The sequence below is a fragment of the Chiloscyllium plagiosum genome, chromosome 4 (assembly GCF_004010195.1).
Source record: "Chiloscyllium plagiosum isolate BGI_BamShark_2017 chromosome 4, ASM401019v2, whole genome shotgun sequence".
In the NCBI taxonomy this organism is placed as follows: domain Eukaryota; kingdom Metazoa; phylum Chordata; class Chondrichthyes; order Orectolobiformes; family Hemiscylliidae; genus Chiloscyllium; species Chiloscyllium plagiosum.
Window position 1 is genome coordinate 24,684,441 of NC_057713.1, and position 19,205 is coordinate 24,703,645.

At 40.5% G+C, this 19,205-nt stretch overlaps 1 protein-coding gene across 2 annotated transcripts in view; it reads right to left on the minus strand.

The window, feature by feature from the left end:
- Positions 1-19,205, minus strand: part of LOC122548903 (collagen alpha-1(IX) chain-like) — a 118,668-nt gene that overhangs the window by 3,059 nt on the left and 96,404 nt on the right. For both annotated transcript variants that reach the window (XM_043687859.1, XM_043687858.1), the window contains 7 exons: positions 18,619-18,654; positions 16,492-16,536; positions 15,882-15,914; positions 14,201-14,347; positions 12,022-12,076; positions 2,351-2,533; positions 1,205-1,282 (listed from right to left, as the gene is read on the minus strand). In XM_043687859.1, coding sequence (XP_043543794.1) covers positions 1,205-1,282; positions 2,351-2,533; positions 12,022-12,076; positions 14,201-14,347; positions 15,882-15,914; positions 16,492-16,536; positions 18,619-18,654 — 577 coding nt within the window. The remainder of the gene's footprint in view (positions 1-1,204; positions 1,283-2,350; positions 2,534-12,021; positions 12,077-14,200; positions 14,348-15,881; positions 15,915-16,491; positions 16,537-18,618; positions 18,655-19,205) is intronic.

Genomic DNA, 19,205 nt, shown 5'->3' on the forward strand with positions numbered 1-19,205 from the left:
AATACAGCCAAAAATACATTGTGCCCATCTAGACATCAAGTACATGCCGAGGCATCTGCAACAACAGGAGCACTGTGAGATATGGTGTCATGCAACTGGCTGCCAATATCCAGGCCCAAGGCAAATGATTTTGAAAAACTTCTAGGTGGTTGTCTGGAGCAATTGAATTTAGAGGATGAATTCCCTTGCACAGAAGTAAGAAAACAGGTTGAAAATAGTGGGTGAAAATAGCAGGCAGAGTTTGTTATGTAGCAGAAGAGAGTGACTGATCAAAACGCATATAGCTGAGTTTTAAAGAAATTGTTCCCCCACCTGATTTTCCAATTTTGAGGATCAGATTATTTTTAATATATTAAATGATGCCACAGGTTAACAAGGCTGTTAAACAAAGCAAACCAAGCACTAGATTTTATTTCTTGAGAAGGCGCATCACAAAGTAAGGAAGTTATCTGCTAGCTATATCGGGTCTTTGACCATACTTGGAGTATTACATGCAGGGTATTTGATTCATTCATGGGATGTGGGCATCACAGACTGGGCCAGCATTTATTGCCCATTTCTAGTTGCTCTCGAGAAGGCAGTGGTGAGTTATATTAAGACTATAAGATCAAAAGGAATAAGAACAGGAGTAGGCTGTTCGGCCCCTGAGCCTGCTCAACCATTCAATAGGACCAGGGCTGTTCCAATGAATCTCACATGAGATCCTCACATCTACTTTTCTGCCCTTTCTTTATAACCTTTGATTCCCTGACTGATCAATCATCTATCTCAGCTTTAAATACACAGGTCTCTGGCCCCACAGCTCTGTGTGGCAAGGACCATCTAAGACTCATGATTTTCTGAGAGAAGAAATTCATCCTCACCGCAGTCTTGAATGGATACTACTTTATTCTGAGACTATGTACTTTGCTCCTAGAATCACCCATGAAGGGAAACATCCTTTCAACATTTACTCCGACAAGTCCCTTAAAATTGACAAGACTCTCTTGATTTTAGGCCACACATTTTGTTTCAAAAAGATAGAAATTTTGCCCAATAGTTAACCAATGGAATGAGGTTACTCCTAATGAAGGATTTCCCTGATTCGAGGTCTGAGTACTCCTTGATAGAATTGTGTTTTGACATGCACCGCATTGCAATTGAAAATGAAATGATGATTCTCAGAGTGTTTGTAACACAGAGGTGGTCAGTGTTAGATGCTTACCAGGCATTCCTTGAGGTCCCGGTGGTCCACGTAATCCTATTCCTTCTTCTCCCTTCTCACCCTTTTCACCTGGTACACCTGTCATTCAGAAACCAGAGCTTTAATTCTACTCTAATCGCAAAAATCAGTGTGAAAGCAACAAGAAACCTTTCTGTAACTCAGGCTTGCAATTCATAAGAACTGAAATGACTTCAGAAAATATTTCTTAGTCTATCCACCCATTCTTTCCGGAGACTGACTGCAAAGGTCTGCAACCATTATACACATACCATGTTGTCTAGTGAGGCTGTGCCTGAATGGCCACAAGCTGAATGCACTCAGTTCATTGTTAAAACATATAATTTGAAATAGCCTAGTAGAGACTGAGTCATTTTCTAGACCTTTCTAGGCCATTGCTTTCACGAGAGTTGGGAATTCGCGATGCTTTCTCAAACAGGCCTTCACTGGGTGCTGACATAACAGTGAGACAGACTGAAGATCAATGCCAAGTGATTCAGCCCCTTTTTCTTGAGCTTCCACACAATCCAGCCATCTAACTCCCCAATCCCACTACATCCCACCATAAAATATTCATTTCTATTGGTACCATCGCAAATTCCAAAACACAGTAGGGTTAGAAGTTGGAAGCATCTTTGCTCTTACATCTTGCTATCTTACAGATTTTTGGGCTCTCACTGTTACTTTTGATGGAATTGATCAACCTTTTCAAATGTTAAGAGTGAAACTTCTGTGCTATTTCTCTTCGGTCATCATTAGTATTGACCAAACGTTGAACAATACATCTCATAACATTGATTGTTCTGCATCATTTACTATGCTTCAGTCTTGAGGAATGGCAGGTCAAAATGACAAATGTGGAGTTTTTGAGTTACAAGTCAACACTGTCTGATATTACCCACAGCCATACATTTAAACTGTCACAGTTAGCAAGATTGGAGGTGATACTACGATGCACATAATCACCAATAAATTTGTTTTTCTTATCTTTTCAATCTTCTTCAAAGGCCGTGGTGACCTTCCAAGAAATCAATCTGTGCATTTACCACTTTTGTCCACCGCCAGTCTGTTGACAGATATTAATTGTGCATCTCTATGCTGAAGAGAGACTTTTGTGAGACAACTAATGGGTTGAAATGATGTTGTTACCTTTGGTTCCTGGTTCACCAGGGTAACCTTGGTGACCTTTGACACCTTGTGGGCCGATTGCACCTGGGTGTCCTGCAGATCCTGGAGGGCCAACTGGTCCTGGCGGTCCTGGCGGTCCAGGTCGACCTGGTTTCCCAGACGTTATGGGTTGTCTTAGGCTGGCAGCCAGTTCTGATATTTGCTCTAAAACAATAAGACCTGAAATTAAATTTGGACTCACAAAGCAGGGTTTTCATGTGGTTTCCCGTGAAAGGGCAGCTTAGTTCAGAACCAGTTGAATCTGGATCCTCAGTACATGAGTCAGCTAAAACTTAGAAGCAGATAAGTTCAACTCAGGCATGTCTTGTGGTACAGTGGTTATGTCTCTTCCTCTGAACCAGAAGGGCTGGGTTCAAGTCCCATTTCTACCAGGCACTAACATCTCTCAACAGGCTAATTAGACAATATCTATAACAGCAGATTAATGTGATATATATGTGGTGCACTGCCAGTGTCCCTACCTCTGGGCCCAGAGGCCTGGGTTCAATTCCAGCCTGCTCCAGCGATATGTAATAATATCCCTGAACAGGTTTAATGAAAGTATCTATGAATTCATCTAGCAAACTCTATTTGACCTGTGACTCAGTGCTTGCAATGATGGGTAAAAAGTCTGAACTTTCATTTTGTACAAGTTTAATTTGTTCGGTCATTTGCATTAAATTGAAGTCTACAGTTTAAGTTCAATGGTTGCCAGGTCTAAGCAGTATTTCTTCAAGGTTTCCAATGAAGTAACAGCTTAATTAACAATCAACTAAAACTGCATCCTGAAGAAATGACTCAAATAGGCCTTTGCACTTTGTGGCTTATAAAAGTAGTCAACTTAGGAAAACAGAGCCTCAGCTTTGGCAAATGTCCATTAAACTTGTGGTTCTTTCCACTTATCTAAATGACAGTGAGGTCTGCAGGTTGATGAGCCAACTAACTATGGCATCATCAGACAAGAAAAGTAGGAAGATACATAATGATGGGGGGACAGTATAGGACTGACACATTTCTGTGCCACAGAGAGCTTGAGTCTAAGCAGCTGAGTTGATAGGTAGCAGGGTTCAGGACATCTGCTCAAGGTAGGGGCAGGGGGAGAATCCAGTGATCCAGATTAATGCATCCACCAGTGCATTTACTGTGCAGTTGGAACTAAGCCAAATTAAGAAACAGAAGCTCAAACTTGTGCGGCTGAGGCATGAGCAAATTGGCATCGGGCAAATAAGACTAGAGAGATGAATGCGCAGCTCAAAGTGGGTTCTGGTTCACGGGAACACTGGGAATAGGATAAGTGGGATGTGTGTCAATGGGATGGTCTCCAGCTGAAATGTGATGGAGCTGGAATACTGGCCAACTGCATAACCTAGAAAGTAGAGAGGATTTTAAAATAAATATGAGGGGCAAGGGATCAATTTTGTACACATGTTATAAATCAAACTATAGAGTCAAGGGCAAAGAGAAAGCTAATAATATGGGAAATAAGAAACAAACCATGACAGAAGGGGATAGAGAGTACATTTCCAAGAGTCAACAACAGCTAAGACTAGAATTTACAAAGGCAGCAGAAGAATAAGAGAAAGGCTCAGTATCTGATTGCATGTAGCATTAGAAACAAACAGATGAACTGAGAACACATCTGACATAAATGAAGAGATGGAGGCACCTTTGCTAAAATTATTGATAACCCAAAAATGGTTAGGGAAACAGTTTGTGGGGAAATGCATGAAGAAGATACAATGACAGCTTAACTGAGTAAGTAGACAAATGAGTTTATATGAAGTAATCCATTTTGACAGGAAGAAAAATGTAGCAAATTGTCTAAATGGTGACAGACTGCAGCGTTCTGAGGTACAGAAGGATTGCAGTATCTTGTAGACTGAATTATAAAAAAGGGTAGTATGCACCATGAGAAAAGTAATAGAATGTTATCATTTAGAACATAGAACAGTACAGCACAGAACAGGCCCTTCAGCCCACAATGTTGTGCTGACTATTGATCCTCATGTAAGGTAAACCTAATGTACGAACCCTCAAATTTCTACGACCATATGCATGTCCAGGCAGTCTCTTAAATATCCCCAATGACCTCGCTTCCACAACTGCTGCTGGCAACGCATTCCATGCTCCCACAACTCTCTGCGTAAAGAACCCGCCTCTGACATCCCCTCTATACTTTCCGCCAAACAGCTTAAAACTATGACCCCTCATGTTAACAATTTCTGCCCTGGGAAAAAGTCTCTGGCTATCAACTCTATCTATGCCTCTCATTATCTTATACACCTCAATTAGGTCCCCTCTCTTTTTTCCAATGAAAAAAGTCCAAGCTCAGTCAACCTCTCTTCGTAAGATAAGCCCTCCATTCCAGGCAACCTCCTCTGAACCCTCTCCAAAGCATCCACATCTTTCCTATAATAGGGCAACCAGAACTGGACACAGTATTCCAAGTGCGGTCTAACCAAAGTTTTATAGAGCTGCAACAAGGTCTCACGGCTCTTAAACTCATTCCCCCTGTTAAATCACCTCCATTTATTCAGGTTGAACTCCATCTGCCACCTCTCAGCCCATCTCTGCATCCTGTCAATGTCACGTTGCAGCCTACAACAGTCCTCTATATTGTCAACGACACCTCCAACCTTTGTGTGATCTGCAAACTTGCTAACCCATCCTTCAATCTCCTCATCCAAGTCATTAATAAAAATTTCAAAGAGTAGAGGCCCAAGGACAGAGCCCTGTGGAACACCACTCACCACAGCCTTCCAGGCAGAATATTTTCCTTCTACTACCACTCGCTGTCTTCTGTCGACCAGCCAATTCTGTATCCAGACAGCTAAATTTCCCTGTATCCCATTCCTACCGGACCTTCTGAACTAGCCTACCATGTGGAACCTTATCAAATGCCTTGCTGAAGTCCATGTACACCACATCCACTGCTCGACCCTCATCAACTTGTCTAGTAACATCCTCAAAGAACTCAATAAGATTTTTGAGGCATGACTTGCCCCTCACAAAGCCGTGCTGACTGCATTTAATCAAGCCATGCTCTTCCAGATGGTCATAAATCTTATCCCTCAGAATCCTTTCTAACACCTTGCAGACAACAGACGTGAGACTGACTGGTCTGTAATTGCCAGGGATTTCCCTATTTCCTTTCTTGAAGAGAGGAATTATATTTGCCGCCCTCCAGTTCCTCAGGTACGACTCCGGTGGAGAGCGAGGACACAAACATCTTGCTTCCCAAAGCAGCCGAGGACAAATCTGGTCTGAGCCTGGCGACTTGTCAATCTTAATGTTTGTCAAAATTTATCATGAACCGAGTTGAGTACCAAAGGAGGGAGTTGATGCTTCAGTTAAGCAGGGCGCTGATAAGATTGCATCCGGATTAATAAACAAATATTTTTGATATTATTTAAAGATGGATGTAAATGCTTTGAAGACAGTTCAGAGAGGCATTGCTATATTGGTACCTAGAATGAGGAGTTAATCTCATATGTAGAAGTTGGGCAGACTAGGTTTATTGCACTGGAGTTGAGAAGATATTGACTATTCCCTCTCAGTTGCACACATGCACAGCCACTCTGCTAATCCATCCAAGCATGCCATTGACTTTCAGTTCTGGAAGTTGCTGCTATATCAGATCTCAGAGGTTGCACAGCCAATAAAATATTAGAGGGAATGCTTAAGGAGCTGGAAAGGGAAGATTTGTCCTGGGCCTGCTTTAATGTTCCAATGAAAAACAAAGCAAGCTCAAGGAACAACATCTCGTTTTTCACTTAAGCGTTATACAACTTCAAGGTCTCAATATTGAATTTAATAATTTCAGAAACTGACCATATCATGCACTTCTTCATTTTCCTTACATTCTCACCCCATCACAGCACAGTCCTGTTGCTTGCCCTTTCACACCTTAACTTATATCCTTTTATATCTCTTTTCCTCTTTCTCCATTATTAAAGACCCCCTTGCCTTTTACATTGGGCCTTTTTTTCTGCCTGCCCTTTTATTCATCTTCTGCACCTCTCCAAAGTATAAAAACCAATCAATATTCTGCAACTTTCAGTTGTGTAGAAATTGTACCGGACTTGAAACATTAATTCTATTTCTCTCTGAAGATACTGCCAGACTTGCTGAGTTCTCCAGCATTCTCTCCATTTGTTTTAATTAGATGTAATGGGGATGTTCCTCCCTTATGAGAGAGCCTATAACCAGGACTCATTGTTTAAAAATCAGGCATCCCCATTTAAAACTGATGAGGTGAAATGTTTGCCCGCAAAGCACTGCGTGTCGGAGGAAAATGGTGGATGCACTGTCTTTGAATATCTTTAAGGCAGGGATGGATAGGCTCTTAATTAAAGGGGTGAAAGGTTTTCAGGACTAGGCATGAATGGGGTATTGAACTTACAGTCAGATCAGCAATGATCTTATTGAATGGCTGAGGGACTGAAAGGAGCAGGAATCAGCCACATTTGTATGATTTGTGTGTTAATTAAACAGCAATGTGCAAAAACTAGTTTCCTTTCAAACATTCTTTTCACACACACTATTCAATTCAGTGTTCATCTCTAAGTACCACTAACTGAGATTTCAAAGTCAGAAGGCACACGGCACCAAGTTATAGTCCAACAGGTTTATTTGAAATCACAAGCATTTGGAGCGCTGCTCCTTCGACAGTGAAGTCTTCACCTGACAAAGAAGTGGCGCTCCGAAAGCTTGTGATTTCAAATAAACCTGTTGGACTATAATTTGGTGCCGTGTGCCTTCTGACTTTGTCCACCCCAGTCCAACACTAGTACCTCCACATCTATGATTTCAGTACTAACCATGCCTCATATATTCTCAACCAAATCACTTATATAAATAACAAACAAAAGTGGATCCAGTACTGATCCCTGTGGAACACTGCTGGTCACAGGCCTCCATTCCGAAAAACAATCCTCCACCACCACCGTCTGTCTCCTACTGCAAAGCTAATTTTGTGTCCAGTTGGCAAGCTCATCTTTTCCTACAATTCCCCTAAGCATTTGTGAATCACACAACTATAACTGACCTCAAATCTCTAATAATCTTTAAGCTCTGGGTCTTTTGTGAATCACTGTCGATGGGAAAAGCTGATTTAGAAACCTGCCTTCATTCATCCACATCTAGCATGCCTGTTGTAATTCATTTGCTGATAACCTCTTTGTTACATCTTTGCACAATTTCAAAATCAACCTTTTTAAATCAAACCAATAGGCACATGCCAGCCTCCACTCAAATAATGTTTGGTTCTTATCCTTGGGAAAGTGCTTTTAGGATACCTTGAACAGCTGCAGTCCATGTGTTGCAAGTTGACCCACAATGCCCTTACGGAGGGAATTCCAGGATTTTGACCAATGACAGTGAAGGAACAGTGATATACTTCCAAGAGAGGATGGTGAATGGCTTCCAGAGGAACATCCAAGTGTTGGCATTCCCATGTGGCAAGTTGGGGACAAAACTTCTGCGGGTCCCTAGCAGAAATAATTGTACCATCTATAACCATGGGTGAGGTGCTGGAGGACTGCAGGGTGTCTAATGTTGTGCTTTTGTTTAAGAAAGGCTGTACGGGAATACAGACTTGTGAGTCTGACATCGGTGATTGGTAAGTTGTTGGAGGTGATTCTGAAAGATAAGATTTACATGCATTTGGAGAGGCAGGGAGTGATTAGGGATAGTCAGCATGATTTTATGTGAGGGAAATCATGTCCCACACATTTGATTGAGTTTTTAGAGAAGGTAACCAAAAGAATTGATGAGGGCACAAAGATAGACTTTGTTTACTTGGATTTTAGTAAAGCCTTTGATAAGGTTCTACATGGTAGATTAATTAGTAAAATTAGCTCACATGGGATTCAGGGAGAGCTTGCCAACTGGATACAAAATTGGCTTTACAGTAGGAGACAGGTGGTGGTGGTGGAGGGCTGTTTTTCGGACTGGAGGCCTGTGACCAGTTATGAAGAGAGGATGGAGATGCTGGGCCAGTATGCATTCTTCTTTTGAAGAATAACAATGGTCTTGTGGAGGCATATTAAATTATGATAGGACTTGACTGAGTAGATGTAGAAAATCATAATTCCCCTAATCGGAAGGACTAGAACCAGGAGATGTCATATTAATAATAACGGGCCTTTGAGTTAAGATTAGATTAGATTCCCTACAGTGTGGAAACAGGCCCTTCAGCCCAACAAGTCCACACTAACCCTCCAAAGAGCAGCCCACCCAGACCCATTCCCCTACATTGACCCTGACTAATGCACCTAACACTATGAGCAATTTAGCATGGCTAATTCACCTAACCTGCACATCTTTGGACTGTGGGAGGAAACCAGAGCACCCGGAGGAAACCCACGCAGACACAGGGAGAATGTGCAAACTCCACACAAACAGTTACCCGAGGCTGGAATTGAACCCAGGTCCCTGGCGCTGTGAGGCAGCAGTGCTAACCACTGAGCCACCGTGCTGCCCTTTCTATAAAGCAGCAGGGGACACAAACCCACACCTTTGTGGAGGCGTGAACCTTAATCCAGTGGCTTAGACCGCTCGGCCACGGCTCCAGGAAGAAGAGGGGGAGGAAATCTTTCTCTCAGGCAGTAAGTCATTGGAACTCTCTCCCCAGAAGAGTGGTAGGGAAGGGTTGCTTCACATTTTTAAGGCAGAAATAGATGGATTCTTGACAAACAAGGGACACAAATATTATCATTGGTAGGTAGGAATGTGATATTGAGGCCATGATCAAATCACTCATGGTCTTGTTGAATAGCAGAGCAGATTTGACAGGTTGAATGGCTGACTCCTGCTCCTAATTTGCATATTCAAATATTTCTTGCATTTTATGCTTTTATCTACTGGAAACCCAGTTATCTGCTGGGCTTGCAGCAAACCTTAGCTGCCAAATTTGCTCACGTTTGTTGTACTGGTGGGGGGGAGTAAGGTTGGCATGTTCACTAAGCAAATTAGATGGTTGCCTGGGGCGGGGTGCGGGGGGGGTGTTGGGATTGGTATGTTTTGGAGGAGAGGGAGAAAAACTCCTGTTTTTTTTTGTAAAACAAAAGTTGTCCAGATTTCGCAGCAGATCAGGGTATTTATCCTGAAAAGAAGCAACTGTTGTCCATTACTTCAGGCATTTTTTTTGTTAAGGAATAGTAGTAACATTTCATTGTAATCATTGTTTTAACAGACTTCTAAAACAAGTTATGGCACCAGCTAAGTCATCCAACATAGTAACTGTGACAATGTATCAGCACACCTCCCATCTCTTAATTAGATATACATCCTGGCCATCTTTTAGTTACAAAGTAGTGGCAGTTTAAAAGTAGTTCGTGTAATGCAGATTGCTTATAATCATCTAATAAGTGATGATTTAAACTATCCTTCTTGAAATGTCTCCTTTGTTAAACTCAATCAAGCATTTTCTGTTTTAATTCTGTTCCAACATATCGTAGTATGGGAGAGTTCAGACAATTAGCGCAACAGAGACAAATGCCATTGGATTGAGTAACACATTAGAAATGAAATATTTTAAATTGAGTTTTTGACATTAAGTCAAAGTCTAGAAATTGAATGGCAATCTTTTTTAAAAAAAATGACACTGAAGATAGCTTTTTCAATTTCCATTGGTTATTGAGCTGTGCAGCAATGTTGAGATATCTTATGTCTGATACATTTTGTGATCTCCTATTGTATGTAACAAATACATCTTGTATAATCTCGTATAACCATTACATTAAAATTTGGTTTGCGCATAACTGTCAGTGTGGATGATTATACAATGTAACATTTTCTCAATGATGAGACTAGCGAAGAAAAATCACAAGGGAACATATTGAGTTAGTTTCAGATATTATAGGTCTAATAGCCATTTATATGTTTAACAGCAAATTTTGGCACATCTTGGGAGACTGATGCATTAACATTATTTCATTAAGGTTGTAAAAGAAAAGAATGTAATGAGGGAAAAATTCTTGCCGGAACAATTCGACTTATGTCTCATAGCACTGTTGATGGCCAGACATTTATTTGCAACATCAGCTCTCATTTAATCTGCTCAATGACAATACAATTTGTCAATTGTATATTTGTCTGTGTTATGGTCCCAACTAATTTTATTATTGGACAAACCTGATCCCAGACTAAAATTTAGCTACATAGATAATGTTTTTCTTTTAAACAAAGTAATCTTTCACTGAAACACAAGCACAAATGCAGTGGATTTGGTTTTAACAAAAAAAAATTATTAGACAAAAGAAAGGAACAAAATAAACCAAACTATTCTCATTTAACACAAATTCAAAGATTTTGAAATATGTGCTAAGATACAATTCCATGGATTCCAAACACCCCTGTACAGTGCTCACAAGAGCAAATGGCTTTCTCTATCATAGCCATAGGGCTTAATTTAAACGTGGCTTCAATTGTCTATCTTGAGAATCTGATACCTTCTTAGAGTCTTCATACAACTGGGTATGGACTTTCTCAAGTCCTAGTAACTCCTTCAAGGTTTTAAAGAAACACTCTGATCTTGAACTTTAAACTAACCAAAGGTAATCTATTGCTTTGATGTGGAGGTACCTGTGTTGGACTGCAGTGAACAAAGTTAAAAATCATAGACCAGGTTATAGTCCAACAGGTTTATTTGGACATACTAGCTTTGAGAGCGCTCTGAAAGATACTATTTCTAAATAAACCTGTTGGACTATAACCTGGTGTTGTGTGATTTTTAACTTAATCTATTGCTTAAATGTTCTAAACCTTCTTCGGATGCAACTGTAAAAACATCCAGTTTCTGCAAACTGCACAACTCAAAAAGGGCTTCTTCAAGTTATAGGTATTTCCCCAAGCAGAAAATAATTATTCTAGACCCTTTTAACCAAAGCCTAATATCACTGTTTAATCTGTTTACTTGTAAAACTCTTTTAAACACATTAGTCTCCAAGATCTCTCATACAGTTTTCTAATAGAAATCACCATGGCTACAGAAATACTTGCAAGTTAATCTCTTTTTTTTCTCACATACAGAAAATCCACTTGCTACTAGTTCAAAATCCAGAAATTCAAATAATTGAGATTAAAATACATTGAAATCCCACACCATGGATCACAAGGGTACCACATGAATTATAAAGATTGTAAATGCTATCATTGCTTCATCTGTGACTCTTCCAAAATCATTTTTTCAGTGTTCATATTATCATGCAATATAAATTGAAAAAGTGAGTTTATTCTTTAAAAGTTGTGTGCTCATTCAGCATCAATGGAGAATGGGTGATGTTTGTCAATCAAAAATGCTGGATCCACATTTTGAACCAATCAGAAATATGTAGTGGTGGTGCAGATATTGAGGTGTCATTGGAGATGTGGGGTCTCGGATTTTAGTGAAACCAACACTGAAAAGAATGGCTGCTGCCTGCAGAAATTGAGAAGCAGTCACATTGGTGGGATTGGTGGACAGGATGAGGGACAACAGCAGAGCAGGATGCAGTACTATGTGAGGGTTTGCCAGTATTTTTCTTCCTCCAGTTGTAAGTGAAATATCTTAATGCATACATTTTCAAAAGCATTTGGCAAGGGAAGCAGCAGCAGACAGAAGGTTCACCCTTCAAATATCAAATTACCAACAGCAGACAGCATTTCCTTACCTTGAATCATGTTCATGCACACCTCCCTGATTCGATGGACACTTGCCTCTTTGCCCTGTGGAGAAAGGTTTCATTTAGCAGCAAAATCATATATGAAAGTTCAGACAAAAGTATTTCTTCATTGGAGTTACAACATTAAACTACTGGGATGAATTGTAGAAGTATTTATTGGCAGAAATAATTGTATTCACTCAAAAGGTCTAATTAGAGAAACTTAAATGAATTCTAACACACCAGAGCTACGAGAGATAATGTATTTAAAGACAGTTACCTGTATATCCAAAGGGCATAGTGTGTTAACAAAATCTCCTGCCATCTGTGAAATCTGGTTCAGAATCCAGTCCTGACTAGCAGTGATAGATTGGAAATCTCAGTATAACTTCTGGTGGAGACTCATCCACAATAGAAAATTACCTCTGACTCAGTAAAACAGGCAATAAACAGAACATATTTCTCTGTTCAGCACGCAGACACAAAAACTAATGATGCATCAGAAGGATGGTACTTAACAGATGTGATGGGCATCTCATTTAACAAGAGGAGAGACCTGGCAAGAGCTTCATTACCCTCTTTTGAGAAAGCCCACCCAAGAGCAGCCAATCCAATTTGTGCCAGTTGGCATCAATGCAATCAGGGAGAGGTTAAGGATCACTGAGATACCCAGAAGACATAGATATATAAGGGATGGATGGTGGTCACAGTACAGAGGGGAATGGGAGTCAGCAGCAAGGGCATCAGAGTGTTGTCAGACGACTTTACCTGATGCCAGGTCTCTCGATGACAGTGTGCCTTTGAACAAGGGACACCCCACCTAACACTCTCTGCACACTCTCTGTAAACTGAGGTCTTGAAAGTGGACAATTTCTTTGAGCTTTCCCGTTCTCAAGTAGAGGGGTATTAAATTCCACCCCAAGGGTTTATTGTCCAGGCTGGAAGAAGGAAACCTGCCGAAAGTCTAAACTGCCTTCAGCTTTGTGCAGCACAAGTTAGACATGTCAGTTACAGTCAAGAGCAGAAACTTTCCTCACCAACAATACAACAGTTACATAAAAGCTAACTACTTGAATACCTTGATTCTAAGTGAAAGGAATTGATTTGAGTATCCTGGATTACAATGGTATCTCAAAAATTACTCCAAATTCATTCTTCTCACATAAGCTTAACCCACCTAGGAGCAGGGATCTCAACAATTTATGACTGGGCTGTGTCTATAAGTTGCTGAAAATGTGTTGCTGGAAAAGCGCAGCAGGTCAGGCAGCATCCAGGGAACAGGAGAATCGACGTTTCGGGCATAAGCCTGAAGAAGGGCTTATGCCCGAAACGTCAATTCTCCTGTTCCCTGGATGCTGCCTGACCTGCTGCACTTTTCCAGCAACACATTTTCAGCTCTGATCTCCAGCATCTGCAGTCCTCACTTTCTCCTGTGTCTATAAGTTTGTAACTGGAATATATTTGTAGAAAAGTAAACAAACAAAATAGCCCTCAAAGAAATACCTGAGAAAACATTCACTCTCTGTACCATCAGTGCAAAGTGGAAACAATGTATAAGATTAACAAAATTGAACTCAACAATGTTCCTTCACAGAAGCTTTCAAACACATATCATCTTTAGCCCAGAAGGATATGGGAATAGCAAAATCTGTAAATTCCCCTCTAAGTCACGCACCATCCTGCCTTGGAAATATTTTGTGCTCCTCAACCGCATCGGTTCAAAATCCTGGAGCTCCCTACTTAACAGCACCACCTTCTAGGGTAATTAGGAATGGACAATAAATGCTAGCATTATGGGAATGTCTATATCACATTAATGAATAAAAAATGCTCTTTTATATTCTAGAAATTAACACACTCTGAGAAATGGACAGCATACTGACAAAGCAATCCATCTATGCAGCCCACGCTTTCTGACTGCAACGTTGATGTATATGTCTTGTCTCAGTGTGTTACTTTATAAAATATTAATTTTACACTCAGGTTTAGAAATTGTTGGCAAGCCAGATATTCACCTCACAGTGCCTTTCGAACTGTGATCTTGAATTATCTTAAAGAACCCTTGTAATAAAGGAGATGGTGAGCTCAGACAAGCAGAGATCAAAGAACAGTGGACTCAGTAGCTTTAGCCCAGGATTGCCATATCTCTCCCATAGTGTACACTGCAAGTCTTCCCTCAGGTACTTACATCTTTACCTGGAGACCCAGGAAGCCCAGGAGCCCCTCGTTCTCCTTCCAGTCCTCGGGCACCAACTGCACCTGAAGGTCCCTGAAATCCAGGACGACCACGAGGCCCTTGAGCCCCAACAGGACCAGTTTCACCAGGCGCTCCAGGCTACGAAGACAAAAAAAAATCAAATGGCTTGACTCTGGCCAGAAGTGCCAATTCTAACTTTAGCAAACAAAATACAATCAATTAACATTTGCAAATTGAATTTTTAATCAGTTAATTATACATTTGGTAATAGGACAGGTACGTCACAAATTTCATTCTGGATTGATTTGTACCCTTGCCTTACTGATTGCCAATACAGGTAACTGATTCTGGTTTTATTTTATAAAACTATACTTGCATTTAAATGAGAATACTCATGATTTGGATACTGTTAATGTATCTGAATGGCCTTTTCTAAAAAATAAATCTTGTGTTCCTGGATTATCCAGCCTTCACAAGGAAAGTTTTTATGTAGTCATCATTTCGTTATCAAGCTTTCTGCATTAAAAAAAAATATTATTTGGAACCCAACCCATTGTTTCTCTGAAAGATGGTTGAAATAGTAAGAGGTCATCTGTAAGTTGAAAAGGTGGGTAAATATATTGCTGTTGACCACTCATCAGAAGTAGAGACTGGAAAATAATTATTAATGGAAAGAACAAAGCAAAAGTTGGACAAGAGTTTGGGGGGCGTAAGTGGTCGAGTGGAGGTGTAGTTGAGGGTGTGTGGGATACGTATGGAGTCACTTGAATTGTTACTCAAATATTATACTCCATATTTAATAGTCTAACATATACAGAGTAACTATTTACTTAATTTTATTGGGAGTCTTCAAATTCTATAATTTAAATGAAGACTTACCAAGGATTCCAGATTACTGTCCAGAAGAATTGTCATGCTTCCAAGCAATTCTTTTTTGAATCTGCTATAATGGGAATTCTGCAGGCTTCCCAGGTACCCCTCACCTGGAATGGTTGACTGGCTCTTGGAAAATCCAGGCTGTTGTTCACAAAGTGATGCTATTTTCATTTTTATGACTCATTTCAATTTGAACTTTTCCCCTGTAATTGCTCCCAAACTGAATATTTGCCCTCCGTTCCCATTATACTGACATGGAGATCAAGCATAAGCTCTCTTGCTCTAGCACATATATTGAGGAATTGCTTCCTGCTTTGGTGCTCCTTTCCCTTTTTTCAGAAGAATAGAGAAGTAGTTGGGATGGGACAGATTTCATCATACTTAACTTTTGGAACATATTGTTGTTACCAATTTTTAAATAATTAGAATCAATGTTAAAATGAAACCCCTCGAACAACTGATTTTAATCTATCATGGGGTATGAATGTTACTTATAATGTTTGTTGCCTATCCAAAGTTGTCCCTCTACTGAGTACCTTACTGGACCATTTCAAAGAGCCAGTAACATGGTTGTAAGTCTGGAATCACATATCGGCTAGACTGGGTAAGGAAAGCAGAAATTCTTACCAAAATAAGTTAATGAATCTGTTCAGTTCAGTTCTTATGACAATTGAAGATGGTTTCATTGTTAGTATTACTGACATGCAAATTTCTTTTTAACAATACATTTGTTCTTGTTCGGTAGAATCATTTTATGGTGACTCAATTATATAGGAGTTAAATTTAGGGTTCATACCTCTCCTTTCTTGCCTTGAAGACCAGGAATGCCCTTTAAAAGACAAACATTTGATGTTCTTAAAAAAAAATGAGCATGCTTACAACTCAACAAAACCTAAGTGATAATATTTAATCTCCTGCTGTAAGAGGCTGTGATCAACCCTGCAATAGAAAGCCTGTCCAACTTTCATCTTATCTCGCTCTCCCAGCTTACTGCCCAGGTGGCAGGATTGAAACAAGTCCAGGGGTTCTACACAGTCTTCACGGCCAACCTCATGGGAGATTGTCGCATTCATCTATATACAACTATACATGTAATCTGCTCCTTAAGTGGAAAAGTGAGAAAGTATAGCAATTGCTGTTAGGCTAATCTTAACACCATAATCCCAGAACATATTATGGACTCTCAGGGAATAATTGGCATGCCTGTTGGAGATCAATGTTTAAAATATGCAAGCAGTCAACTATTTCCCAAACATTGAATGGTGGCGAAAATTCGTTTCGAAATTTCAGTAGTTTGGATGGGGAGTTTCACTATGTAGTAAATGCTCACAGCCACTGGGTGGAGCAAGAGTTAATAACCACATTTATGAAGTCTCAGGAGAACCTGGATTTGTGTCAAGACTCACCTGCTCCCCTTTCTCTCCATGTTCGCCATTCAGACCTGGTTTTCCCTTTTAAAAGTAAAATTTTAAAAATACAGTCAGGTTGTGCATTGGGACTGTCAGAACCGTGGTACGACGGTAGTCACAGGTGAATAAGCATTGGTATGGTTGAACAGAAATTGCTGGGAACTCAGCAGGTCCGATTGCATCTGCAGGGAGTTCTGAAAAAGTGGACCCGAGATATTGATTCTGATTTCTCTCCTCAGATGCTGTCAGACCTACTGAGTTTCTCCAGTTCTTTCTGTTTTTGTTTACAATTTCCAGCATCCATTCCAGCATACGTTTGAAGATCATCTTCGAATATAAATCATCATTTGACATTTACAGCTGAAGTTTGACCCAGGCCATTATCACAGTGCACAGACAGTTTATATAATAAGGTTATTAAATAAACAAATTGTGACAATGGACTGGACATTAAGACCATCTTCGGTAAGGTGCCCATTCCACCAGCTTCTCTTGCAAACTCCCTCAGCTGTCCCTCAGAATATGGTAGTCAGCAGCCCACCCACCATTTATAAACAAATGATGAACAGTTAATTGAGCTTCTTGCTAAGCCAACTCTGACTGAGATGTTATTCTGCTCAGGCCACAATATGATTGACTTGAACACATATGGGTGATTGGGCAATCCATGTTCTGAGCCCAAGTTGAAAGAAGCTGAGAAGGACATGCCACTCCTCAAAAACAGAAAAGCCCAACTCCATCATCACTGATTCCCCCATGGCTGCCCACCCAAGAGAGGATTTACCTTTCTCCAGCACCTGTTTGCCCACTGCTAATTCCTTTGGGTGCTGCTTCAACGATCAATTAGTCAAAAAGGTCTCTAGAACAGGAGGGGCAGAAGTCTCACCCTCTCCTTATCTAACCCACCAGCAGAGCATTCTCACTGTATGGCAGTTTTCACCCAGATCATTTGGCTGCTAGACAATGTTTCTACCTCAGACTGGGTCCTGAAGAAGGTTTGTTTGCTTTAAAACACTAACTTTGTTTCTTTCTCTCCACAGATGCTGTCTGACCTGCGAAGTTTTCCACCATTCTCTGTTATTTTTTGTTTCAGATCTCCATAATACACAGTACTTTACTTGAGGTGAATGTAGACCCAGACAGGATAGTCTCAGATAAAGGGGTGGCCCACTTAAGACACAGATGAGGAGGAAATTATTGGGGTGGCATGGTAGCTCAGTGGTTAGCACTGCTGCCTCAAAGCGCCAAGGACCAGGCTTCAATCCCACTCTCGGGTGACTCTCTGTGAGGAGTTTCCACATTTGCCCCATATCGGCATGGGTTTCCTCCCACAGTCCACACATGCGCAGGGTAGGTTGGACTGACCATGCTAAATTGCCCCAGTATCCAGGGATAAGCCTGTATCTGGTTGGGAGGGTCAGTGTGGATATGCTGGGCTGAATAGTCTGCTTCCATGTTGTATGGATCCAATGACTCTATTTTCTAAGAGGGTTGTGAATCTGTGGAATTCTTTACTACAGTGGGATGCTGAGGCTGGTGTTTTTAATCAATAAGGAAATCAATGGGTTATTGGGATCAGGCAGGAAAATGGGTTTGAGAATGAACATGTCAGCCATGATTTCATTGATATCAATGGGGGAATGGTCTACTTCTGCTCCTATGCATTGTGGTTTATGATGTAATATGGAAACAGAAGAAGGCAAATGAGCCCTTTTAGTTTGTTCCTGCATTAAAAATATAATTGCTGATTTATTCTATATATCTCCATTTGCTATATACCCCTTAATACATTTCGATGACAGAGATGTATCAATTTTAATTTTTAAAATGTTAGTCTTTATTCTAGCACCAATTGCTATCTGGGAAAGAGAAGTTCCAAACTGTAACCACCCCTGATGTGTTCCCAATCTTCACTCCCTAAAATCTATTTCTAATTTTAACATTGATCTCCAGTGCTAGGTTCTCCAACCAATGGAAATATTTGTTTTTCTTTATGTTCTCTTACAAAGTCAATAGGATCATGAAGTAAACACAAATAATTGAAAAACTTCTATCAATTATCATTAGTTGCCTCTGTGCATGTCAGCAGCAACCATGGGTAGAATATGCACAGTTGTTTTTTACCACATTTCCTTTGAGACCAGGAACACCAGCCGAACCCTGAAAAGACAAAACAAACATTGGTTTGCAACATCTGCATAATCCGGTAGCAGTGATCCATCCAATTTCTGGGATTAAAACAGTCAGAATTGGATCAAGCAAGGGCTTAAAGTGATGTTCTGGGGATTAACTGTTCAGAAGAAGAAAAGCAGTCTGCTGCTGTGGAATTGTCTTTCCATTGTACACCACCTAATCTACTCAGCTATGTAACAGTCTTCAGAGCTAACACACTTTCACCTTTGTGAGCAGTTTCTGTCCAGTTTTGTCTTTCCTTTTCCTTGGCACTGACATTTTCAACTATGTTAAAAATCAAACAACACCAGGTTACAGTACATCAGGTTTATTTGGAAGCACTAGCTTTCGAAGCGCTGCTCTTTCATCAGGTAGTTGTTCTGCATGATCTTCTTGGAGATCTTCTCCACTTTGAGCCAGCAGTTAGTGATGTCGATGGTAGTCATGATTTGGAGGTGCCGGTGTGGATTTGGTTGGAGGAGCACAACCACCTGATGAAGCAGCAGCGTTCCGAAAACTAGTGCCTCCAAATAAACCTG